The 22,882-nt window shown below is 32.6% G+C and overlaps 2 protein-coding genes and 1 long non-coding RNA gene across 11 annotated transcripts; 1 reads left to right on the forward strand and 2 right to left on the reverse strand.

The window, feature by feature from the left end:
- Positions 1 to 454: 454 nt before the first annotated feature.
- On the reverse strand, positions 455 to 13,380 carry LOC105339702 (centrosomal protein of 63 kDa). 9 transcript variants are annotated; one of them, XM_066070216.1, is made up of 18 exons: positions 12,928 to 13,373; positions 12,482 to 12,590; positions 9,502 to 9,691; positions 8,809 to 8,826; positions 7,676 to 7,771; positions 7,404 to 7,547; positions 6,476 to 6,589; positions 5,780 to 5,914; positions 5,123 to 5,242; positions 4,810 to 4,955; positions 4,601 to 4,687; positions 4,362 to 4,473; positions 3,937 to 4,197; positions 3,210 to 3,365; positions 2,209 to 2,351; positions 1,742 to 1,923; positions 1,279 to 1,460; positions 455 to 1,063 (listed from the first exon to the last, which is right to left on the reverse strand). In XM_066070216.1, exons 1-18 carry the CDS (start codon positions 12,989 to 12,991, stop codon positions 914 to 916), a joined length of 2,409 nt encoding a protein of 802 aa, XP_065926288.1. In that variant the 5' UTR covers positions 12,992 to 13,373; the 3' UTR covers positions 455 to 913. The 9 variants fall into 9 exon arrangements, with proteins under 9 accessions (XP_065926288.1, XP_065926291.1, XP_034328093.2 ...); XM_066070219.1 differs by having other exon boundaries at positions 13,042 to 13,366; XM_034472202.2 differs by having other exon boundaries at positions 1,763 to 1,923; positions 12,928 to 13,356.
- Positions 13,381 to 16,516: 3,136 nt separating this feature from the next.
- LOC105339701 (COMM domain-containing protein 2) lies at positions 16,517 to 20,422 on the forward strand. The gene is made up of 5 exons (XM_011445391.4): positions 16,517 to 16,669; positions 17,815 to 17,892; positions 18,637 to 18,719; positions 19,410 to 19,583; positions 19,939 to 20,422. Exons 1-5 carry the CDS (start codon positions 16,603 to 16,605, stop codon positions 20,134 to 20,136), a joined length of 600 nt encoding a protein of 199 aa, XP_011443693.1. The 5' UTR covers positions 16,517 to 16,602; the 3' UTR covers positions 20,137 to 20,422.
- A 1,498-nt stretch (positions 20,423 to 21,920) lies between these two features.
- On the reverse strand, positions 21,921 to 22,716 carry LOC117689870 (uncharacterized). The gene is made up of 3 exons (XR_004602054.2): positions 22,558 to 22,716; positions 22,376 to 22,446; positions 21,921 to 22,075 (listed from the first exon to the last, which is right to left on the reverse strand). It is a non-coding gene; the product is annotated as an uncharacterized lncRNA (long non-coding RNA).
- Between the last annotated feature and the right edge of the window lie 166 nt (positions 22,717 to 22,882).

Consider the following 22,882-nt stretch of genomic DNA (forward strand, 5'->3'; position numbering starts at 1 on the left):
TCTAACTTTTACTTCTTAGGGTGCTCTAAAATTCATTGAAGTTTCATGCTGAAGATACAAGTTGGTATCTATCCCTCAAGTGGCAGCAGAAAAAGTTCTGTAAATCACTGGTACATGCAGTAATAACAAGAAATGTAATACAGGAACATGTAATAGTGTTTGTTTAACATGTGCGATAAAAACGTCAACAAAAGAAATAACAATGTGCAGTAGTGCAAGAAACAAGTAGAAAAAAAAACAATATCAGGGATTCAAATTAAATACAGTGTATATAATGTAATGATAAATACCATTACAGTGTCATCATTTTCTTAAGTTAGAATATACTCTTATGTATTTAGCAACATAAAACCTATTAGATAACAAATTTGATTGACAAATATGAATAATGGTATTTTTACATGTACATTATAAATTAATACATACATTTTTTTTTCTTATAGTTGTTAAATAAAGTAATTTCATAATCTCACTTTACACAACAGTAATCAGTATTACATCATATAATTAAATAAATAATGAATATGTAAAATCAATACAATTGTACAAACTTGTACAACCCTCTGCAAATATCACAGTCCTATTGTGTGCGTATACAAACGTTAACACATCCAATGATAATGTTCTTATAAACATGGAGAATCGGTAGTCACTTTCAGCTTGTCTCATTTGCTGTAATATCAAAGGACACATTCTCAGCTAAATGAGTGCTCATGCTGAACAAAAACTGCATTCTATTCACACCTGAGACATTAAGTCCTCAGCTCCTCAGATACCTTTTGATAGCATATCTAAATTGCACATTGTACGATATATATATCACAGAAATTTCTTGCTTGGGTGCAGAAAATCACCCTATTCTCAACAAGTGGACTGAACACAGGAATAAGTTACATCACAAGGGAACATGGCATCATCTCTTGACGTTATATTTACGCAGTGTTGCTTCTGTTCCTATTTTCAGCTGTTCTATGTGCGAGTCTATGAGTCTTTCTAGTTCTCTAGCTCTCTGATTTTCTGCAGCTAAAAATCTTTCTGATACAGAATTTCTCGAGTGCGAGTCCTGAAAGATGTATTCATAAATACATATAACAATCACAAACATTATGAATCCAAACTCAGTTTCTCTTGAATTTAAGATGCGTTATCAACCTAAACCAACTTAATTACTAGCTTAATTTGGGCATTTTTTCTTAATCACACAAAGAATATAGATAAATTCAAATGGATTGAGCAAATATGATTGCAGTTTATGAAAAATGCAAACAGATCTGTTACCTCTACATTATTATACTCCTCATGAATTCCGTAGTCATTGACACTCTCCGAGATAGACATGGCCTGACTACTGAGGACTGTCTCAAAACTGTTGTCTGCTTCATGATGAACTTCTCCATCCCCATTAGCCCTCGTTCCTCCAATCTCAACATCGTAATGGTCCATTCCATTCACTGGCTGGCCTGGAACAGCAAGCAAGAACATATAAAACCATTCAAAATACAGATACATGTATATGTATCTAAATTAAAGGCAATATCTTTGGTAGGATAAGTTTCCACTTTCTTTTGACATTGAAGTCCTCCACAATACCTTAAACCAACTTTTATTTGTGACATCTTTATTTTGTGATTGACTTGGGATAATATGATTCATGGCGACAATCTGTCACAATATCAGGTCTATACCTAATGTGCTCATGAATTACAACATTAGAACTCTTCTTGACTACTGTTAAACATACACGCCATAATTCCCAACGTACTGTAGTTGCTGTTCCTCTCCATGTCAAGCTGCTCCTCGAGGCGCGCCTTCTGACTGCGTAAGTAGCTGATCTCCTCCTCGTACCGCTGGACCGTGGAGTCCAGTCTCTCCTGTAGGGCATGAAACTTACGCTGGGACTCCTCCCCCGCCCTCTGGAGCCTCCTGAAAGACAAAATCATCATACTGTGATTACTGTGTACAAATTTTATTTCTTTGGGTTTTATTTGGCATATTTTCTTTTCAATATTTAAATTTGCAAATATGTCTCATTCATGAACTTGGTTGGTATGTAACAATGTTTGTAATAAAAAAATTCTTGCTGACACTAAGCAATGATTGAAAATCTACAATGAATTGACATCTGGTATAAGACCTGAATTAAATAATGCGCAGAGTTTGGCACATACATATGTACATGTACAATCTACTTTACTTAGACACACTGACCTATCGTCTTTGGACTTCATATTCTGGGCGGACATTTCTGAGTCTCTGAGAGCCAGTCGTAATTGTTCTTCAAATTTCTCCTCCATTTCATTCATTTCCTCTCGCAGACATGACAGGTCGTCTCGCAACTGACGGTTCTCTTGCTGTAATTTTATCAGAGTACATGTACTATTAAATATTATGGGAAAAATGTATGAAATATCTTTACTTTCAACAAAATATGCAACCATTTTCACAAATTAAAACATTTAATGTTCATTTGATATCATTAAATCAATTATCTTGCAAATATTTGTAATAATATTCAAAAAATTATTATTATAGCTATATAGTGCATCTGTATGACAGATAAGTTTCTGATCAGCTGAAAGCAAAACAAACTAGTATTCATCAAAATACAAAGAATAGCTTCAAATTCAGATTTTGATTGATTTTCAAGAGTTTACAAAGAGTTTACCATTACTGTTACCGGTAAATGTAATAACTCTTAGTCATCTTACAAATTAAAAAAAAAGAGAAAAATATAGCCATCAACTCTGATATTTGTGAGTAACTTTAGTAACACTGGACACTGATTTTTTATTTTAAATCTTAGATGGCATTAAATTTCAACAATTTTTTAATCTTGCTGATATTATAAATTATGAAATAAACAATTTATATAATTTAATTAACAAATTAATTTAGCATAAATTATAATTCATAATATTCTGAATAAATTAAGTGTATTCTTTTCAGCACTCAATTTCAATTCGAAATAATCTAAAATTAAAAAAAAAACCAACAACAAATGTATTGAAAATGAAAATGATATGAAAATAAAAGTAAAAAGAGATCAATGAAAAATAAAAATAAAGAAAAATACTACTACCGGGTATTACAAAAAATGAAATAAAAATAACTTTTAAATTAATGAAATAAGCTATAAACTCCTATAGGAATTCCCCAACTCAGTATATATTTTTCATAAACATTTCCATTCCTCTCCTCGTGCAGTTTACCTCCAGTTTAGTTATGGTGGTGGTATAGGCGTTTTGTACTGCCTTCAGATGCTCCTGAATCTTGTCCTGGTCAGAGTCATTTTTGGCTTGCTGTAAAATCGTCTGACGCAAGTGACGGTTTTCTAGTCTTAGTGCTTCAATCTGTGCATTTGCAACCTAGTTAAGGGGAACAAAGTTGAACAACAAAACAGAGTTAGGAGCCTTCAAACAGCCACAGGTTAAGAGAGTTAGTGTCAAGGAGAGAAGCCACCATGCGGGATGATAATGTGTTACTGGTGATGGAGATATGGTGATGATTGTGATACACAGTAAAACACGTGTAGGACACAATTATTTTGTAACATTACAGAAATTTCTTGGAACAAATCTTTTTTTTTCTAATTAATAACATTTTGTACAAACCATGTTTTACTGTAAAGTGAATTTTCTTAAAAGTGCTGTGATAATTTCTCTAGCCTAAAATGTTTTTGGCTCTTCTATACTAACATACATAAATATATGTAGCTCAATAATTTCTCTAAATTTTCTTAAATCATGAGATTCAACTTAGTGAAACTAATCAAAAGGTGAGGGACAGTAAGAATTTATGCAAAATGAAAATCCTAAGAAATATGACTAAAGAAATGGAAAAAATATATCTTGCATTTTGAGTGCTGGTGATGAAATGTGTGGGTGCATGATTGCAATGAAAAAAAACAGCCCAAACAGTGCCAAGTTTAGAACAGACCTGTAGCTCTGCCTGTCTCCTTTCTTGAGCCTCCATATCATTTCTGAGCTGAGCCTCCATCTGGCCCGATTCCTCACTCAGATCAGACATGGTTTTAGTGCGATCATGCAGATCCTTGGTCAAGCGTGAAATCTCTACCTTCAGCCCCTGGACTTCTGATTCATAGGAATCTTTCTGGGAGAGCTGCAGCTCCCGCAGTTTATTGACTTCTGCTTTCACTCTCTTCAATTCTCCATTTTCTAATTTGGACAGCTCATTTTTCTGGTATAGACAAAAGAAATAATTTTAAAACCAGTTCTGAAATATCAAACTTTATATCTGCATTGGAATCCACCCCATAAACATGTATATGCATTATTACTGCATGTTAATGCCAATAAATGAATACATCTACAAATTAACTTGTTGGATTTGGTTGACCTCACCTTTTGTTCCAGTTGATCGGACAGCCTTTCACAGTCCTCCACTGCTCGCTGGAGATGGGACTTTAAACTAGACAACTCCTCTTTTAACTCCTTCTCATTTTTCCTACACATCCTACACAACATTAAAGGCACAAACATTGATATCAAGTAACATTCCATTTACTATTTCCTCTGTTGAAATTAATAAAAATTCATTTAAAATTTCACTACATTCATTGACCATGCCATATTTCTCGTACCTGGATTCCTCCCTTGCATCCTCCATTGATTCTCTCATCAGTCGTATCTGATCACTCTCCTCCTTGTGTCTTATGTCACTCAAAGATCTGCAAATGTATTACCGGTAAATATCATTACATCAAAATTTAAAATCTCTTTTATCCACTCACAAGAAAGCAGTGATTTAATACACAGATGGATGATGGTTTTGGCAAGGGGGTTAACTCACTTGATAATCTCGTCTTTCTCCGCAAGTGTCTGCTCCATCTTTGTCATACTTTCACTGTGGATACTTTTGTCCTCATCTAGAGCCCTCAGCAGGTCCTCCTTAGCATTCAATTCTGTCTCCAACTCCCCCTTCTCCTCCTCATATTTCTGAGTAAGAAAACGAAAGCTAATATCAGTAAATGTAAAACCTACCAATACATGTATAGCTATAGCAATTTCAGGTGAATACAGAACACTGGTCTGGTTTACGAATATCAATCATAATAAATTATTAATAAAAAAAATCAAAATGGCAGTGCCTGTCGTGAACTTACGCGGATTGTATTGTTGGCCTTCTTAAGGTCATTCAAAAGTTTCTCATTATCATCCATTGCTTTTTTGTGAGCGCTCATGGCATCATCAAGGGAAGACTTCAACTTTTCAACCTTTGTTTCCTGGATAAAATATATTATTTTTATTTAACATATGCATTCCTACAGTGTATATACAGTTAGATAGTGCATCTGTGCTTGATGCAAGAAACTGCAGAGTTTGTATGATTTCACTGTGAGGTCTTCCACCTGAGTGTCAATACCATTCAATATATCCACATCTGTAAGCTTGAAAATGCTTGTGATTTGGCAATTTAATGTACAATCAGAGATTAAAATATTATTCTTAATAGACTGGACTTAATATATAAAGTAAGTTAACATGAAAAAAGTTATTACAAAATTTGTATCATTATTTTTCCAGGTACTACTCTAAAATGCAAACAATTTATCGAAAATTTGTAGTTACACTCTGTAAAAATCGTTATTTCACATAGCTTATTATACCTGCAACCAGTAAATAAAAATCAATAAACCAAATGTGCTGAGAAAAAAATCATTCTGAATTCCAGTACATGTTTATTCAAGGGAAATGGAGAGTTTTGATTACAGTAATTAAGTTCACTGCACGCATACGTAGATCAGTAAGTACATGTATACCTGTGAGGTTAGTGTGTCGTTAGTCCGCTCAAGTTGGCCCTCCAACTGAGATATTTGATTTTTTAGACTCAACTCGGTTGAGTCCAGCATCTGTTTTCTGCGATCGAGTTGAGATTGGTAGGTTTGAGACTGGCTCTGTGAAGATGATACCGTGAGGGATAAATAAAATGGCCGTGAAACTTAGTTCTCAGTCGTGCAATACAATGTACATGATTGTGTTGCAGGCATACAGATTAAGTAACTAGAGAAACTACTGTGCATGCAGTACATAAATTATTACAGTTTATGAGATTCAGATAAAGTTAACAACTGACATGTATTTATTTTCATAATAAAACCATAAAAGTATAATTTTTCAGTAATACCATATCAATGGTAATTGAATTTTATTTGATCAACAAAATTTTCTCAATATTCAAAGTTATTTACATGTTACTCTTAAAATTATTAGTGCATTATGTTATTAGCTGATTGATATGACAAATGTATATTATTTCAATCCAAGTAAAGTCTTTGCTTCAGTTAGGATTTAGATATATAAATGCAATTGCCATACACATTGTAATTTTGCAATGTTAAATCAATAATACCAGCAAATTCAGGTAGCAAGATGTGAAAACAAATTTTAACAAGATTGCATAAGATGTTGAATGAGAGTACATGTATATGGTTATATACACAAATATTGTCTATTACCTGAATAAATTCACATTTTTCTGAGAGAGCCTTCTTCTGCGAGTCCAAAGCCTCGATCTGTTTCTGGAATGTCCTTCGCTGTAATTCCCAGTCTTTGGCTTTCTGCCGATATTCCTGTCGTACAAGTTACAGAATGTTAGCTTTACTTTTGTTCTAAACAAATAAATGAACGTTAATGTTGAATTGATATGGGAGTTTCTATTCACAACTTTTGATTTATCACAGTTTTTAACTCATTCTTGTTCAGGTATAGTATCAGATACTTGTATAACGTGTTATTTGTATACTCAAGATTTCCCTTATCTTTCATAATAATTTATTGAGGATTCAAACCCAAATCAATCAAACCAATGGTATATATCACGCTTATCATGAAAAAGACACTGCAACTGAAGAAATTCCAAAAATCATCACTTCATGTATTAACTTCAGTTAAATGTACATGTACAGGCTTAGACAGGTAAGTTTTTGTTGAACGAGTCACCTTATCTCAGTTTTACGAACAAATCAAATCCGTAATTGTTTGTTGAGTAACCCTATATATGCATAGCAGTTGTTGTGTCACTCCAATTCCAAATAACATTGTTGATCTACATCTCAGTTTTATCAAAATACATGTACCAGTTATTATTTTTTGTTGATTACCCATCTCAGTTTTTGTACATATATATTTTCTATAGCATTTTGCTTAGCACCATTTCTCATTTTTATGTACATAACTGTGATTTATTTTTGCGGCCCAATAATTCATTTTTTTGAATAGAAAATATAGAACCATTAAAGTGTAGTAAAGTGTTGTAGAGGTGCCTTATCTTAGTTTCCTATCTCAGATTTATGCATAAACCAGTAATATATTGTTGAGGTGCCTTATCTCAGACTAATGTACAACCATTGAGGTACCCTAGCTATTTCAGTTTTATGTACATACCAGAAGTTTGTTGTTGAGGCGCCCTATCTCAGATGAACTCTCGTGAAGGTCCGTGTGACTTTTGTCTTTTTCTCTCTGATGTTCCTTTATCTGTTTTACATGTTTTTTGCTAAGCCTCTCATAATCTCTCTTTACCTTTTGGACCTGTGAAAAAAAATATCACAATTTACATTTAAAGATTAGAAACCGGATTTGAAATCAAATCGAACCAAATTTTAGAAAATCAGAATAAAATTGAATTACACTAAAAGATGAAAGGGGCATCTCCTTACCTCACTTTTAAGGTTTGTTAATTGCTGCTCATAACAAGTCACTAATTCCCGGTGGGATTTCTCCATTGTCTCCACTTGAAGTCTCAGATGACCAATCTGTAAACACAAATATTTTTTTTATATCAGAAAGAACACTGGCAAAAATGAAATTACGGTAGGGAGCAAATTCATAAAATTCTAAGCTTCACTTTCACAAATCTCATTGAACTTTAAGGGGACTAAATTACTTCAATACAATTATTTATACGGTACAGTAAAACAGTTCCCAAAATTAGTGCTGAGCAACCTCACTATAGGGTTAAAATTTTAGAGATGCTTTAATTCTTTGAAAACACTAAATAATTAATTTTTTAAAAAAAATCACTTCATACACAAAGACAGCAGACATGCATGCACTTCATTTGTCCCAAAGTGTCACTAATTTTTTTAAAAAAAGTCCCCGCTAGAGATAACAGAAGCTACCCACCCACTCTGCAGAGTCTGACATGAATTTCATTTGGGGGGAAAATGGACACCTCTTCAAAATAAGAATAAAATATGACACAATACCTTGCCGTCTCAGAAAGACCTTTCTCACGGACGCATGTGATTACAAGTTTTGCATACGATAATACCGTAGCTAATCAAAATCTGTTCAATGATTTTTTGTCTGTGTTTGCCCCGACGTTAAAAGCCGATTAGCCACTGACTTGGGCTTTAATAGTTTATGCTGATGTCAATTGATTTCTGATAAGATTAAAATTAAATTGCATTAAATTTTGTTTAAAAGAATAATGTTGAAAAAGATGAGAAAAAAAAATAAACAATTTTTTATTCTACAAAAATATTAAAATTAATATGCTGTTATTATTGTTTTTCAAAGAAGCATTATCGTTTTTGCTTTGTATAAAATCTACTGCTAGATTGCATCAATTCAAGACTAAAGGAATGGTATGCCTTTAAAATGGATAGATAGGAGAGTTGAATGTATCCCTCACTCTGGTTTTATTTAGTACTGCCCATGTATTAATGTTTTAGCAAAACTTCTCAATGACAACCAAAGTATGAAGAATAAAAGTACTTAATAAAAGTTCGCATAGAACACAGAAAATCTACACATTCAAGATTATTAAAGCCAAACACCCAGATCTCACCAGAGAGGTTGGAATTATCTGAAATATTCAGCAATATACAGCCACTGACCAAAGGCTTATCTGACCACAATAATCACCAAAGATGTATCTTGCCTGGATTAATCCTTGGCTTAATTTTATTCTGGACTTCTAACAAGGGGCAATACATTTCTTTGTCAGTGAGATTATGCAGATTTACACAGATTGGGGTCTTTAAAATCCATAAGAATGGATGTCTTCCAACCAAGTGCTTGAATAAGTTCAAAATAACTGCTGACAACATTATTTGTATGTTGAATGACAGTATAGTTTGTGATACACAAAAATTTGCTCACAGTTTAGATACTGGTAAATTGCACATGATATACATCTGTATATACATGTAAACTATTTGAGATATTTTGAGATATGTCTCATGGGAAAATCTCTAATACATGTATTTTGATTTGGAGTGAACTGGAAATAAAACATTAATGGTTTCAATTCTTGCTGTCTTGATTCTGAGCTCCCAGATTTTTCATCTTTATAAACCCCAAAATCTTCAAGACAATAAAAAAAATCCTAAATGGAGAAGAAAATTCAGAATTGCTAGCATTAAAGCATTTAAAAATAGTCAGTAAATAATCCTTCCATCCTCTATCACTTCTCAAGCTAATAAGCAATTCCAGCATATTCTAAAAGCTACTAATGTAGCCAATGTCTGAGGGGTCCTACCTCTTTGTGCTTCTGGTCAATGGTGGACTTTTGCAGCAGGCTCTCCTTGTCCCTGAGCTCCACCTTACTCTGCAGACTCTGGATCTGGTGCTCCCAGTCCTTCTTCTTGGTGGCCATCATGATGTCAATCTGTTTCATCAACTCCTGGAGCTCCGCCTCACAACTTGCCGTTAACACCCCCTTTGGTAACCTGTAACACCCACCATTTCAACATGTTCAATTCTGTGAATTACTTATTTCACGTGAGTTCTTAATTCTGCGAATCAGCTGTTTTGTATCAAATCGTAAGAATATAAAATTGTGATCACCAACTTTATGTTATAATTTCCTATAATTCAAAACTGTCTGAATAAAAGCGAGATTTTAAAATCCACGAGGATTGCTTCTCATGACTTTACATGGAAATTATCTCCTCGTGTCTACGGTAAGGTCTAGCTAGCTTCATAACCTAAGCATCCTACATTGAAGAACTGTTGGTAAATGTCCTTGTAGGAGCTTAGAGCCATATTGTACAAGTTCTTATGGTAAAATTTTGAGAATAAAATGTTAGTATGAAATTACTAGTATGTCTTATTTGACTATTCAATAGGAATTCAGTTCTGTTGCATTATACGATAAACCCTGCAATCTTTAAAATCTTTAAATAATTCCAACTTTCACACAATAATCTAATCTAATATATATCTATATGCAAAAATAAGCTTGTATACTTTGAATCACAAATCCATGTCTTAAAAGCCTGGCAAAAGCTAGCTGAAAATAACAAAATATCCATTTAGAACACTATCGCTGGTAAAACTTTGGAATCCAGAAATTCAGGTGAAATCGGTCCGTTTCTGTGAAAAATGTGTACTTACGAGGTCTCAGTAAAGCAGAGGCAAGCGCCCCCGGGGTACCACTCTGTACAACTCTTATATGTGTACATCAGCTATTGCCGTTCAAACCTAACAGATCCCAATGTACACATATCACTCAGCAGCTCCGAGTGGCTTAGCAATCTACCCGCAAATACCTTGGAGCTAATTAAACATCTCAGATGAATTGATAATAGAATCAATGAAATACAGTAGGTGTATAACTGATCATTTTGAGGACCTCACCTTTTATTCATGGCGTATTTAAACAGTTCTTCCATACTCTGCTGACAAGAGATAAAAATCACGCAAACTCTGACAGTTTCTACGGCAAAGACATGTCAAGTCAGATCTCACCAAAAATCCATACTCCTGTGTCCTATCTAAGATCCTCTTTTAAAGTTCCTAAGACAAATCCAATTTATTCCCTCAAAGACCCTAGCTATAGTTTAAAATGTTAAGAGACAATTGATTTTTCCCGTAGATACAAATCACAAAGAGTGAATCAATATAGAAATCTTATGTAGCTTTTTAACGAGGGGAGATCATGCACTTGAGTTATTTCTGAAAGTCAGTGACAGGGACTTTAAAGTGTTTGTGAAGAACTCGAAATAAAAAAAATTATGCACTGACAATTCACTGGTAGTGCATTAAATATTGCAATCAAATGTTTGAAAAGTGAATCACATTACGCACTCTCTCTTTCTCTCTTAGAGCACTAAATGTCTCTCTCTCTCTCTCTCTCTCTCTCTCTCTCTCTCTCTCTCTCTCTCTCTCTCTCTCTCTCTCTCTCTCTCTCTCTTTTAGAAAACATTGCTTTTATAGTCATAAAAATGCAAAATCATAGCACTACATTTTCTTTGTCCCAAAACAAAATGTGCTAAAACATCAACTGATGTGCTAAACTAGCACTCTGCAAGAATAACCTTTGCCCTCAGCACACTGGGTTATGTGTTTCATAAAATAAATGCTGTTGCATTGAAATGCAAGTGATTTTAGCAATTCACACTCATTCCGTACTTACTCATCAATCTCAGACATTTTTTAATGCAATCACATCTGAGAGGAAACTATTCTACAAAAAGATGCCTCCTAAAATTAATCAAATAGCTATATCTCTTAGAGTGCAGGTGTTACATGTATATAATACATAAAAGTGCTACAGAAAAAGACTGGAATTTCAAAATAAAATCCAATTATAGCCCCTTGGGGACTATAAAGCAGTATTTAGGAAAGTAATTCAAATCTTACAATTAAATCAAAGAATGTTCATATAATGTCATGCTGCCCTTAATAAAAACACAATAGATTTATTTTTAACTCTAGTAACTTAAATTTCAAAGTATTAAAATAAATAAGAAGATTACTGCACAGCATATCAAAATTCGTGCTCAGCCTACATATTTTATACATTGCGATTTCGTGGTCAAATAAAACATTGGCCTTCTTAAATGCTATTTGATCATATGAGTTTCTAATACAGGTGTAATGATTTTTAATATGCATAAAATTCACAAATGCTTAATACTTTTTTTTTTATCTACATCCACTAAAGGTTAAAATCTTAAAACAAAAGTTATAATTAAAGAATGTTGATTAAAACATTTCTAAATTAAATATTAAACCTTGGCTACTATAAGAGCAATTTTTCAATGATATTTCACAGCCTACTCTTATTTTTTGTTTGTACTTCAGAACATTGTTCAGGCAATCATCATGCAACTATGAAAGGCTATCAATGACTACAATGATTCAAGAATTTTTTAAACGATTCATTTAATTACCGGTACCCTAAATATGCAGGTGAGATAAGGCTACATATGAGTGTTTTCATGCAATAGCTAGTAATTAAAATTCACAATAAAACAAGATGCAGCTTTAACACAGGTTTTTAACTTAGTTAAGATTTTACATGATCACTGTGACATCAGAATTTATCTATATTACCGGGTAAACTAAGAGAAGTTAATAACAACATTGAATAAACAGCTTCTGTTGCAAGGAAATAGTGTGCTACTTCGTTTCAAAGATATATGATATGACACAGAATATTATAAACATTGATAATATAGCTGCAAAGAGAAGGTTGGTTGGGATGGGGATGGCAGGGTTTTGAGCAGGCTTACCTGTTGTCTTTTTGTAGATCCACCCACAAGCCTGTGATTCTGTCCATCCTGGGGTCATTAGGAAGATGATCAGAATCCACAAGGAGGCCTTTAATCAACTCCCTGTACTCTGTAAAATAAACGAAAGTAGCATCATAATACGGCAATAACTTACAGGTTATACAACGCTTCTATTTATCAACAGTTCAGCATGAGTGCAAAAATCTTGAATTTGATGAGGTATATCCAGAAGATATAAACAAATAAAGAGAAAAACAAAAACTCTTGCATTACAACTTCAAAGGAAATATAGCAATACCGGTAAAATATGAACATACATGTCTACATATATGGTTTCTAAAAAGATATTAAATCCCCTTACAAATAAGGGAACATCAAAATTGACCAATTTACATTCCTTCAGAGTTGTTACCTGTGAATGCAAAATAAACACAAAATTGGTATACCTTGGTATGAATTCTCAGATATATTACACTTTCTATCTTGAATCTTTACCTTGAATTCAAACATGAAGTGAGAACTTCGATAATTTATGGGAGAAAACAAGATTACACACTTACATGACAATTGGCACAGATAAGATATTTCACGACAGTTGTTCAGAAGTGACCCTCTACCCTTAATCCAATCCTGGAGATTTACCACTCTCTGTTCCAAATGTCAACAAGGAAATTGACGGATTGTTACACACAAAGAGCTTGACTTGGAGAATACAACAAATAACTTATGCTCGGGCTACCAGGTCTAAAGAATGGCTACCGTGTTTAAAGAACATCTTTGCTTAAGAGAAATAAACCTTTGTATTAAGAAAAAAAAACACCCCTCGACTGGCCTAGTGAATTAAATGTCCAACTTCTCGAGCAAATTGAATACAGGAATACTGGTACAATGCAATTAAAACTTAATTCAAACGATTGAATAAAAAAATGTAAACTTGGAAACAAGAGGTGGTTGTTAGTTTAGGTACATGTAAGCGGATACCTGTATGTTTCTGATAATGTCATTCCATACCTTAGACATGTACTGACAAATCCCTAATTCTTGCTACAAATCAATATATGCACACAACAACTGAAGTATTACAAGGCAGTGCAGTCAAGTTATGAATATCAACTGTTACAGCAGATACTAGCAATATCTTCACATAACTTAAAACCAAGGTACAGCTAGTAAATACCAGTATCAAATTATAACTATAGCAGTCATATTGGGAAAAGATACGTGTACCGGTATATATTCACAATTAGCTAGTACCTAGTTTATAAGCTAAATTACCTAACCTACAAGAGGAATATACTATACATGTGTTTCTTTATACAAGATTTTATTTCGGAATCCATTAATCACATGTTTGCTAATTTACTGTATGTTATTTAAATGTCCTTCATATTCAACATAAATGTATGACAATAATCTTTCATGTTTAATTTTTCTGATCAAGGCCTGGTATCTTTTTTTTTTACAAATTCAATATTAAATCTTTTATAGCTGTCAGAATATAACTATGACTGTCTATGAGTGTTAATTAGGTCTTGATCCTTCTTTGCCTTACAGTCAACAAGATCTATAGCTAAAAACATCATTTCTGAATTGCGTGCACATTGATATTTTGAATACCAGTAGATAATAAACAATGATAAACAAATGTAATTTTTTTCAGGCCAAGACTTATGTGGTTTTTTTTTAAAGGTATTTGCACAACTTCTTCTATCTAAATACATGTATATATAAAGGGAAAATATTTTGTATTGATTTTGATATCATTAATTTAAAAACAGATGAAAAGCCTGGCAAAACATGCCATTACAATTAACTTAAAGGTACCTGGTATCTGCTTGATCAACTCACTTTACATTTACCTGTATACATGCACACTCATGTTTTTGAAATATGTAATAAACCTATCCAAACACATTAAAGTGGTATGGGACACTTCCATGTTGTGACGTATTGTTTATCGAAATAAACAAAAATATAAAGTGTAATTATATAAGTAGTTTCTTTCCAAAAATGGTCACCTAACTCCGTAGCGCAGTGGGTTAGAGGGTTTACTATATATGAACCTGTAAGTCATGAGTTCGAATCCCGCTGGGGGTTTTACAATTTTTACCTTTTCAAATATTTTTAATAGCTATTTTTTGGTTAAATATTGTAAAATTTGAAAATTCTAAACCAGTGAAAGTTTTTCAATTATATAGTACTTTAATCCACATTAATATCGACAGATGTCCCATACCACCTTAAAGACATTGATTAAAAATATAAAATAACTTGTTAAAAGATATTTTCTATTTGAATATTTTTGAATAGTAGGTGGAACTGGGTACATTTGCTGACATTTAATTAAAGGTTTTAAAGTCTTTTTTTATGTATATACCGGTACATGTACTAGGAAACACTTCGCATCATCTTTGAGTAATGAAAGAAAAAATACATTAAAATAACAACTTTATACATGTATTGTAATGTGTTTCTATTCTGAATATGAATTCATGCATTTTTCTTACTGAGTATCTTGATTAATCATTATACACACATGATATAAACAGTAATGGTATGCAGTTTTTATTACAGAATTTTAAATCAAGTCTCTTTTCTTCACAGTATCCGAAAAACAATTTCAGAATTCGATAAAATCCAAGAGTGGTAACTCTCTCCTTGTATGACACTTTGCACTAAGAAAATTTATATAATTTGTTAAATGTTTGTATACATAGTGATCTTTATCACTTACTACTTTTTTTGTCTAGGTAAACTTGTATAGTAATATAATCTGTTTCATCACAATACATTGTAATTCATTTAATAATTTATCCTTGATACACAGTACCTGATTTGGGAACTTGATTTTCAATATATAAGCTATAGATTCAGTGTAATAAGTGAACTGTTTAGTATCTGAGAAGTGTCATGTTTTTCATGGTCCAAGATCTGAAAAGATGAAATGCAAAATCCCCTTCATCATCCTGTTACCTCATGAAATAGAGGAGACATTAATTTTCTAATCGCAGAGAGATTTGTTTAAGAGAGATTGTCAGTGAAACTGAAAAATTCTTACTATAGTCTGTCTAAATATACCGGTATATATGCAGCACATTTGAACAATTTTTAATGAAAATACACATGCATGTGAAAGAAGTGCAATTGAAATTGATGAAACAGAAAATATTGATATATATATCTTCATTGACACAATATCATTTTCCATTTGGAACAAAAACAGATTTCTTACAGAGATTTATAAAAGGAAATGATGACATCTTTTCTCCATTAGGAAGTCACTTGGAGTACCTTGCACAATTTCATTTTTCAACGTTATCATCCAGGGTACTTTCATGTCTGTAGCAATGCAAAATCCCTGTAGACTTATTATTTTTTATTGTATTGAAAACCAGACATTGGCGAGCTGGAGGAGGGGGGGGGGGGGTTAAAAAAAAGAAATCTTGGAACAATTTAATTAATTTAAGAAAATGTGCTGCATACATATCTTGGAACAGAGAAAAGCGTCGGACAAGACATCAGTTTAATTTCAGTCTTGACGAATGTCGCTGATTTTAGAGGCTTTTCGTGAAAAAATCTCAAGATTTCTACCATTAAACAAATAAAAAGAGTTTATGCATATATGTCAAAATGAATACAGGTAAAACTGCACATGGTACAGAAAACCCTGAAACTGGGAAATTCTTGAAATAATAAAAACATAGGACAGTACTTCACATGAAAGAAAAATATAAATTCTTACTTTGTCTTATCATAGTGTTTCAGCCAATGTTCACATAAATTATGTGTTATTTTGTGAAAAATGATACTTTTATTGATGTTGTTAAATAGACAAGTTTTTACCTGTTTTTGGTTATGTATGCTTGTCAGCGAACATATGTTCATGGCTTTAAAAAATGTTTGGAATGTAGAGTGCATTGAAAATAGCAAATTGTTCTAACTTAAAAAGGTCACGTACCATACAAAAGTAGTGTAGCCGACAGGAAAAGATGCGTGGAGTTTAAATTCCCTCTTCTTTTTGTATACACTTCGTTGACAAACAGAAACTGGAACGTTTCCGGATTTTTACGACAATCGTAATTCTTGTGGGCGTGTCGTAAGTCAAAGTGAAAGTTGTAACAATGTTGTTGATGTTTGAAGATCAGCACAAGGAACACTTGTCGTTCCTCACACAAGTCAGTCCAGATGGTAAGTTTATGTACTGTTTAAACTCTTAAGTCTTTTATGTAAGATGGCAATGTGACATTAAGAGAAAATTACCTCCGATTAAATAAAACAATGTATCTATTGTATGTCTCAAAATACAGTGTGCATCGAATCATTAAAACAGTCATCAGAATCAGGTCTGCAGGTCTGATCATACCTAGGTCTATTGCCCTCTCATTGTTCCTAACTTTGAAATACTTATCTGTCATCACTGAAAAGTACAAGTGTTAACAGTACATACTGCACATGAGTATACTGTAGTAGCAACTCAGATTAACCTTTTGATATGATAAGTTGTTGAAAATGTAACTTATAGTGTTGTGTTCGGGCCACTTGGACCTTTTCACTTTTTCCTTATGGACAAAGATGCAAGGTTGCGGAGGCGAAAGTGTGAAGGAGTGAATGTGAAAAGATGTGATGGCGAAAGTGTGAAGGAGCGAATGTGAAAAGATGTGATGGCGAAGCGGGAAGATGCAAAGGCGAAAGTGTGAAGTTGCAAAGGCAAAGGAGCGATCCTACTATCACTTCTTTGCCTTCACAACTTCACAACTCTCTCACCTTTGCACTTTCACCTTACGGTAATTTGCCTTTTTGGGACTTGATTTTAATCAACTTTTCTATGAGGTTACTCTGGCAAAATGGAAGTGAAACATGTTTGGACCTAAGCGCAAATCATCACCTCTGGAATTAATTACCAAACCTTGGGCTAGTACGTTGCCTGCATCAAATTGTATGCAATTTACTGAGACTTGCTGAATGCAGTAAAAAAATGTGAAGGCGAAAGTTTGAAGTTGCAAAGGCGAGAGTGCAAAGTTGATTTCATGCAATAATAGGATCACTCCTTTGCCTTTCGCACTTTTGCCTTCACATACATGTATTCACTTTGTGCCTTTGTCTTTGCAACTTCTCACTTTTGCCTTGGCATCTTTGCACTCTCGCATCTTTGCCCTACAGATGAAAGTGGGAAGGTCTAAGTGGCCCCATTGCAAATACACCTTAGGTTTTAGTAGCTTAGTAGTTAGAGTGCTGGTATGATAAACTACTATGCAAGAGGTCCTGGGAGAGAGTTTTGGTTGAGATAAAAAAATTGTCTTTTCACCATCTTTTACATGTTTGAATTTTTTCAGTTGTCAAAGAGTTCTGCAGGATTAGCATGGAATTTATTAGAAAAGGGACCAATCCAAAAATATTCCAAGGAGCAGCACGTAAGTTAGAATTCAGAAAATATGAAAACAAATTGATAAAAACCGATATATCAAAAAGATGGATCATAATTATCCAAGTTACCATTGTGGACAAACGGATTGTATTGCAAATTAAAACTTGTGAATACATGTAGCAGTTAAAAAATTTTATCCCATATTTTGTAACTTTGTGCCTTATATACACAGGGGCTGAATATTATGACAAACATTGTCTAACTCTTTGTTTATTATAATGTTTGTATCCATATGCTGAAGTTTCAGAGAAAATGAAATTCAATTGGAAAAAATAAACCTTTTTTTTTTTACCTTTTTTTTTTTATGAACCATCATTCCCTCTGATATAATTTTACCCCAAGCAACTGGAAAAGTTCTCTTTACTAGGAGTGAAAAACTTGTTGGTTCTTTTATCATGTAATTGAAACACTCACTGAGGCTGTCTGATTTATGTTAGTTTTGTAATTTGAATGATACTAAAATTAAGACATTTGTCATTTTAATGATTTGTATGAAAATTCTGATTGTTCAGATTTTTAAGTGATGTATAACATTGTAAATATAGTTTACCAGTATTTATTTGTTGATTTATGTCAAATTTAAGACAGCCTTAGGATATCCATAAATCATGGAAAATACTGTATATTTTGTTTTGTTAAATAATGTATATATTGACTAAAAACTTATTCATCAAGCCTAGTGATCGAATGGTTGAATTCTTGAATTATATTTTTTTTTCTTTTTTTTCAGAGAAGTTGAATGTGGATGTAGATACAGTTCACCATGGTGTAGAGGGACTAATGTACCTGTTGACAGAGAGCTCCAAACTGATGGTTAGTACTTAGTACCCACAGGGTTTATTGATTAAAAGGAGGGAAGTCTGGGGAAATATTGTAAAATCTGCAAGTGTAACTGGACCTAATTAAATTAATACCAGATTAGTCTGTCGAATCTTTTCCCTCTCTCATTTGATGCAATGAGGTATCACCAGTGGTGACATTTCAAGTTGGATGGTTTAAAACAAAACTTTTATTGATACTGAGGGAGTGTGACATTCAGACAAGATTTATTCCCCTTTGTAGAAATGACTAATATGTTGGGTATTGGGATATTTAAGACCTTTTGGGCATCTCTGAGAGCAAAGATTTAAGGATAATTTTGGTGCTGACATGGATTTGATTTCCAGATGTTATGTTCATGGAAACTGATTGAGCTCAGATCACTAGCTGGTCTGTTTTCCAGTAAACAGTTTTAAATGATAGAATCCATAAACTTGAACATGTACTGTGGTTTCATTAATATTCAAGGGTATCAATTTTCGTGGATAAAGTGAAAATCACAGTTTCAAGGATACGTAAATTCGTGGCCAATAAACCTATCAATACAAAATATTAGTGGAAATTGCAGTTCAGTGAATATTGAATTTCAAGGAAAAACTTAACAATTAACGAAATCAACAAAATTGGTATTCAACGAATTTTGATGAAACCACAGTATCTCTTTGATTTAATTGGTTTATACAGCTGAATGAGATTGATTTCCAAGACTCCATTATGACCCTCGGATTTGATGAGGACACTAGACAAACCCTGCTTGAGATATATCTACAGAATAGGCGAGAAATCAGAACCATTTTATCTGAGATGACAATGGATCTCCCTCATTATCATAACTTGGAGTGGCGGTTTGATGTTCAGGTAATATGATGATGTATTCCTCAGTGAAGTTATTTTCACTTGTAATTAAAGAATTATTCTCGTCCCATTTGGACTTAATTTTCTTCATGTATAATTCTTCATGCATTTTGTTGTTATACCCTTAACCATTGAATAAACATCCTCAACAAATTATGACAAGCTGTCTTTATATTTACCGGTATATATAATACATACTGGTAGACTAAAATCCACAAATTCACCTTGCAACAATGTTTTTTTTTAATTTGACAATCTACAAAAACTTTAATCCATTGTATTAGAATGCTTGTAATGCAATGAATATATTGTCAAAGGGCAATATATCCTGACAATGTTTGACCTCTTTTCTTCATAGCTTGCCAGCAGGTCTCTAAGAAGGCAGACAACTCCGACCGTTTTGTTTAAACTCCACACGGAAGACTCTGGGGTCAAGGATACTACAATCTTACAGACTGACCCCGTGAACTTACTTCACTTAACCAAGGTTCTAGATGAAGCTCTTCAAGAAATGAAGTCACCATATTGCAGAAGAATAGTTCGGAATATCAAATGACTGTTGCTTGCACCATATTATACCATAATATTAACATTTCACAACTTGAATGGACATGGTATTCTAGATATTATAATATTTGTGGTCTCCTCAAGTTGTCAACATTGACTTGATATGCATACTTTACCATACTTACATGCATATAGCTCAGGAAAATTCAAATGAACTGTACAGAATGCAATATACTTACATGTGTATTGTATGTTACAGACAAATGTGAATATTTTGTCTATTTTTAATCATGTTGCCAATGTTGAACTTCAATAAAAAGGAAAATGCCTCTGTAGAGCAATGAGAATTTGTAGCAAAATACCAATAGAAACAGTCTGCTATACATGTATGAGGACTGTAGGAAATTCATCCCTACCCTAGTCACATGCAACTTTTGCACAGGGCAAATAATGAGAAGAATCATGTACAAAGTAAAAATACAAGCAGCACAGGATGTATAGGTCAATTTACCCCAATGTGATAGTTCTGATATTAAAATATCAATTCTGAGTGCGTTCAAAGAAAAGGGTATCAGAGGATTAACCTGCTTGCATATAAATCTTTATTATAATTATGAACTAAAAAATCACAACCGGTAATATGCAATAAACTATGCTGTGAATTGATGCAAAAGTAGAAAAGTGTATGGTGCATGTGCTCGATTTTCTAGCTACACTTTCAAAGAGAACAGCATTCAAATATTTGAAGTAATTTTAACTTTATTGATTTAGAACAATAATTAATAAAATGAATAAAATAAAAAACGATAAAATTTTCAAACATCACAACAAGATTCAATGCACAGTAATTGTAGACAAGACAGCCCATTCCCACAAACAAGTAAACAAAATGTATATTTATATAGCTATTTTAAACATAAATATAAACATCTTACTCTATATTGCAATAACTGGAATAAATACATTTTGAATATATAGTTGTAATCTCATCTTGTTTCATGAGCATTGATCATCATATTTGTTCCAAATTCTTTGATCAGAAGACCCTTCGTTGTTAAAGAATTGTACTACATGTATACCGGTATTGTATTTAAACAATGTACTAATCCATGTAGTATGTACCCTGGTACATGAATAATAAGAGATTCATAATGTCAGAAATTGGGCATTCCTAAGTTACATAAATGTACCTGGCATGCAAATGATATGTGTCATATTACAATTATCATAGAACCTATTAAGTACCTTTATAGTAAAACAAATGCACATTACTGTTTTCTACTATAAAATAAACAGACTTATTGTTTTGTCATGGTGTGTTTTACACTAAATAAAAAAAAATATGTTGGAGAAACTGGCCAATAAAAAGTACAGGTAAATCAAAAATGATTAAAAAAAAAGAACCAAAACAACCTGTCATTGAGCAAACTTTTAAGAAATACTGCAGCTGAAATGTATTGTACTGGGTGGAAGATGAACATACATGTATAATAATAATCTATGAAAATTTTCAACTGTTGCTGTAGTATAGGATAACACAATAATGACAATATGCTGAAAGATTCTAATACTAAAAGGCACCTGATAAATGTTAATACCTAGAAGATTTGCAGCACCTTAGCATTTTTCATACAAATCATACAACAATATTTACCAGTAAACCAATTGAAAGATAAAAAAATTTACAATGAAATTTGTTCTTAATACATTGTATTTGCTCTATCTAAAAGAATATAATTTTAAAAAGTCTTCTCCTTTTCAAATACTCCATATTTCTTAAATTGAATAATGATGAAATTATCCTTTTGGTCTTGTAGAAACATAAACATATGCCACAATTATGGCTATGATCACCCCAAACACTGGAAGACAAATCTTTAGGACATTGTCATGGTTTCTTTTGTTTTCCATCTTTCTTTCCCTTTTCTCTTTTCTGTTTTCCTTCACTTTTCCTTTTAATTGTCGCATTGCTAAAGGGAGACTGTAATCTGTTGGTAACAAAATACCATTTAAAGAAAGAGATATTGAAAAAGAGCAAAATTTATTCATTTTCAATCAATTCTACATGCATTAATATTAATTGTAAGATAGTGTCAAATAGAAGAACAATTACACAATTTCTTCTAAAGGTGTTGGCCCAATTTTTTTTTTCAAATTCAAAAAATATTTTTCCACTTTGATCGATTATATAAATTAGCTTCATATTAAAACTATATTTCAGTACAATGCAATATTTCGGTCCATCTTGAATTGTAACTTTTAGAGATAACGAAATTATACTCAATTACCTGTGATCGATTGAAAATAATCTCCAAAATATGATGTCTTGAATTTTTTTTGCACAAGTGTGCCTGTTAATCTGTTGATTGAAAAATTATTAGTGTAGATCAGCGTGAAATAATCATTATTCTAAATATAGTGTTCATTTCTTAATAAAATAATTAATAACACGTTTAAAACACCACATTACCTCTTTGCCACGTACTGAGCTAAATGCGTACAATGTCACAGCACGATATAAATTAACAAAAATGCAAATTACGTCGGATGTCACCTCATCAAACTCTTTGACACGTTTTCTACTTTCATTTTCTAAATAACAAAACTTAAGGTTTGGCTATTTGGAGGAAATTGAATGACAAGTTCTTGGTATATATGAAAAAAATGAAATTTTTGCTGGTATATTTCTTTTAATTATTTTAACATTAAAAACTGGATGTCCTCAAAAAATTTATATTTATATTTTTAAAAAGTAATTTTGCTAAAATCCAATATTCAAACAACTATTCATTATT

Source organism: Magallana gigas, chromosome 8 (assembly GCF_963853765.1).
Source record: "Magallana gigas chromosome 8, xbMagGiga1.1, whole genome shotgun sequence".
NCBI classification, from domain to species: Eukaryota; Metazoa; Mollusca; class Bivalvia; order Ostreida; family Ostreidae; genus Magallana; species Magallana gigas.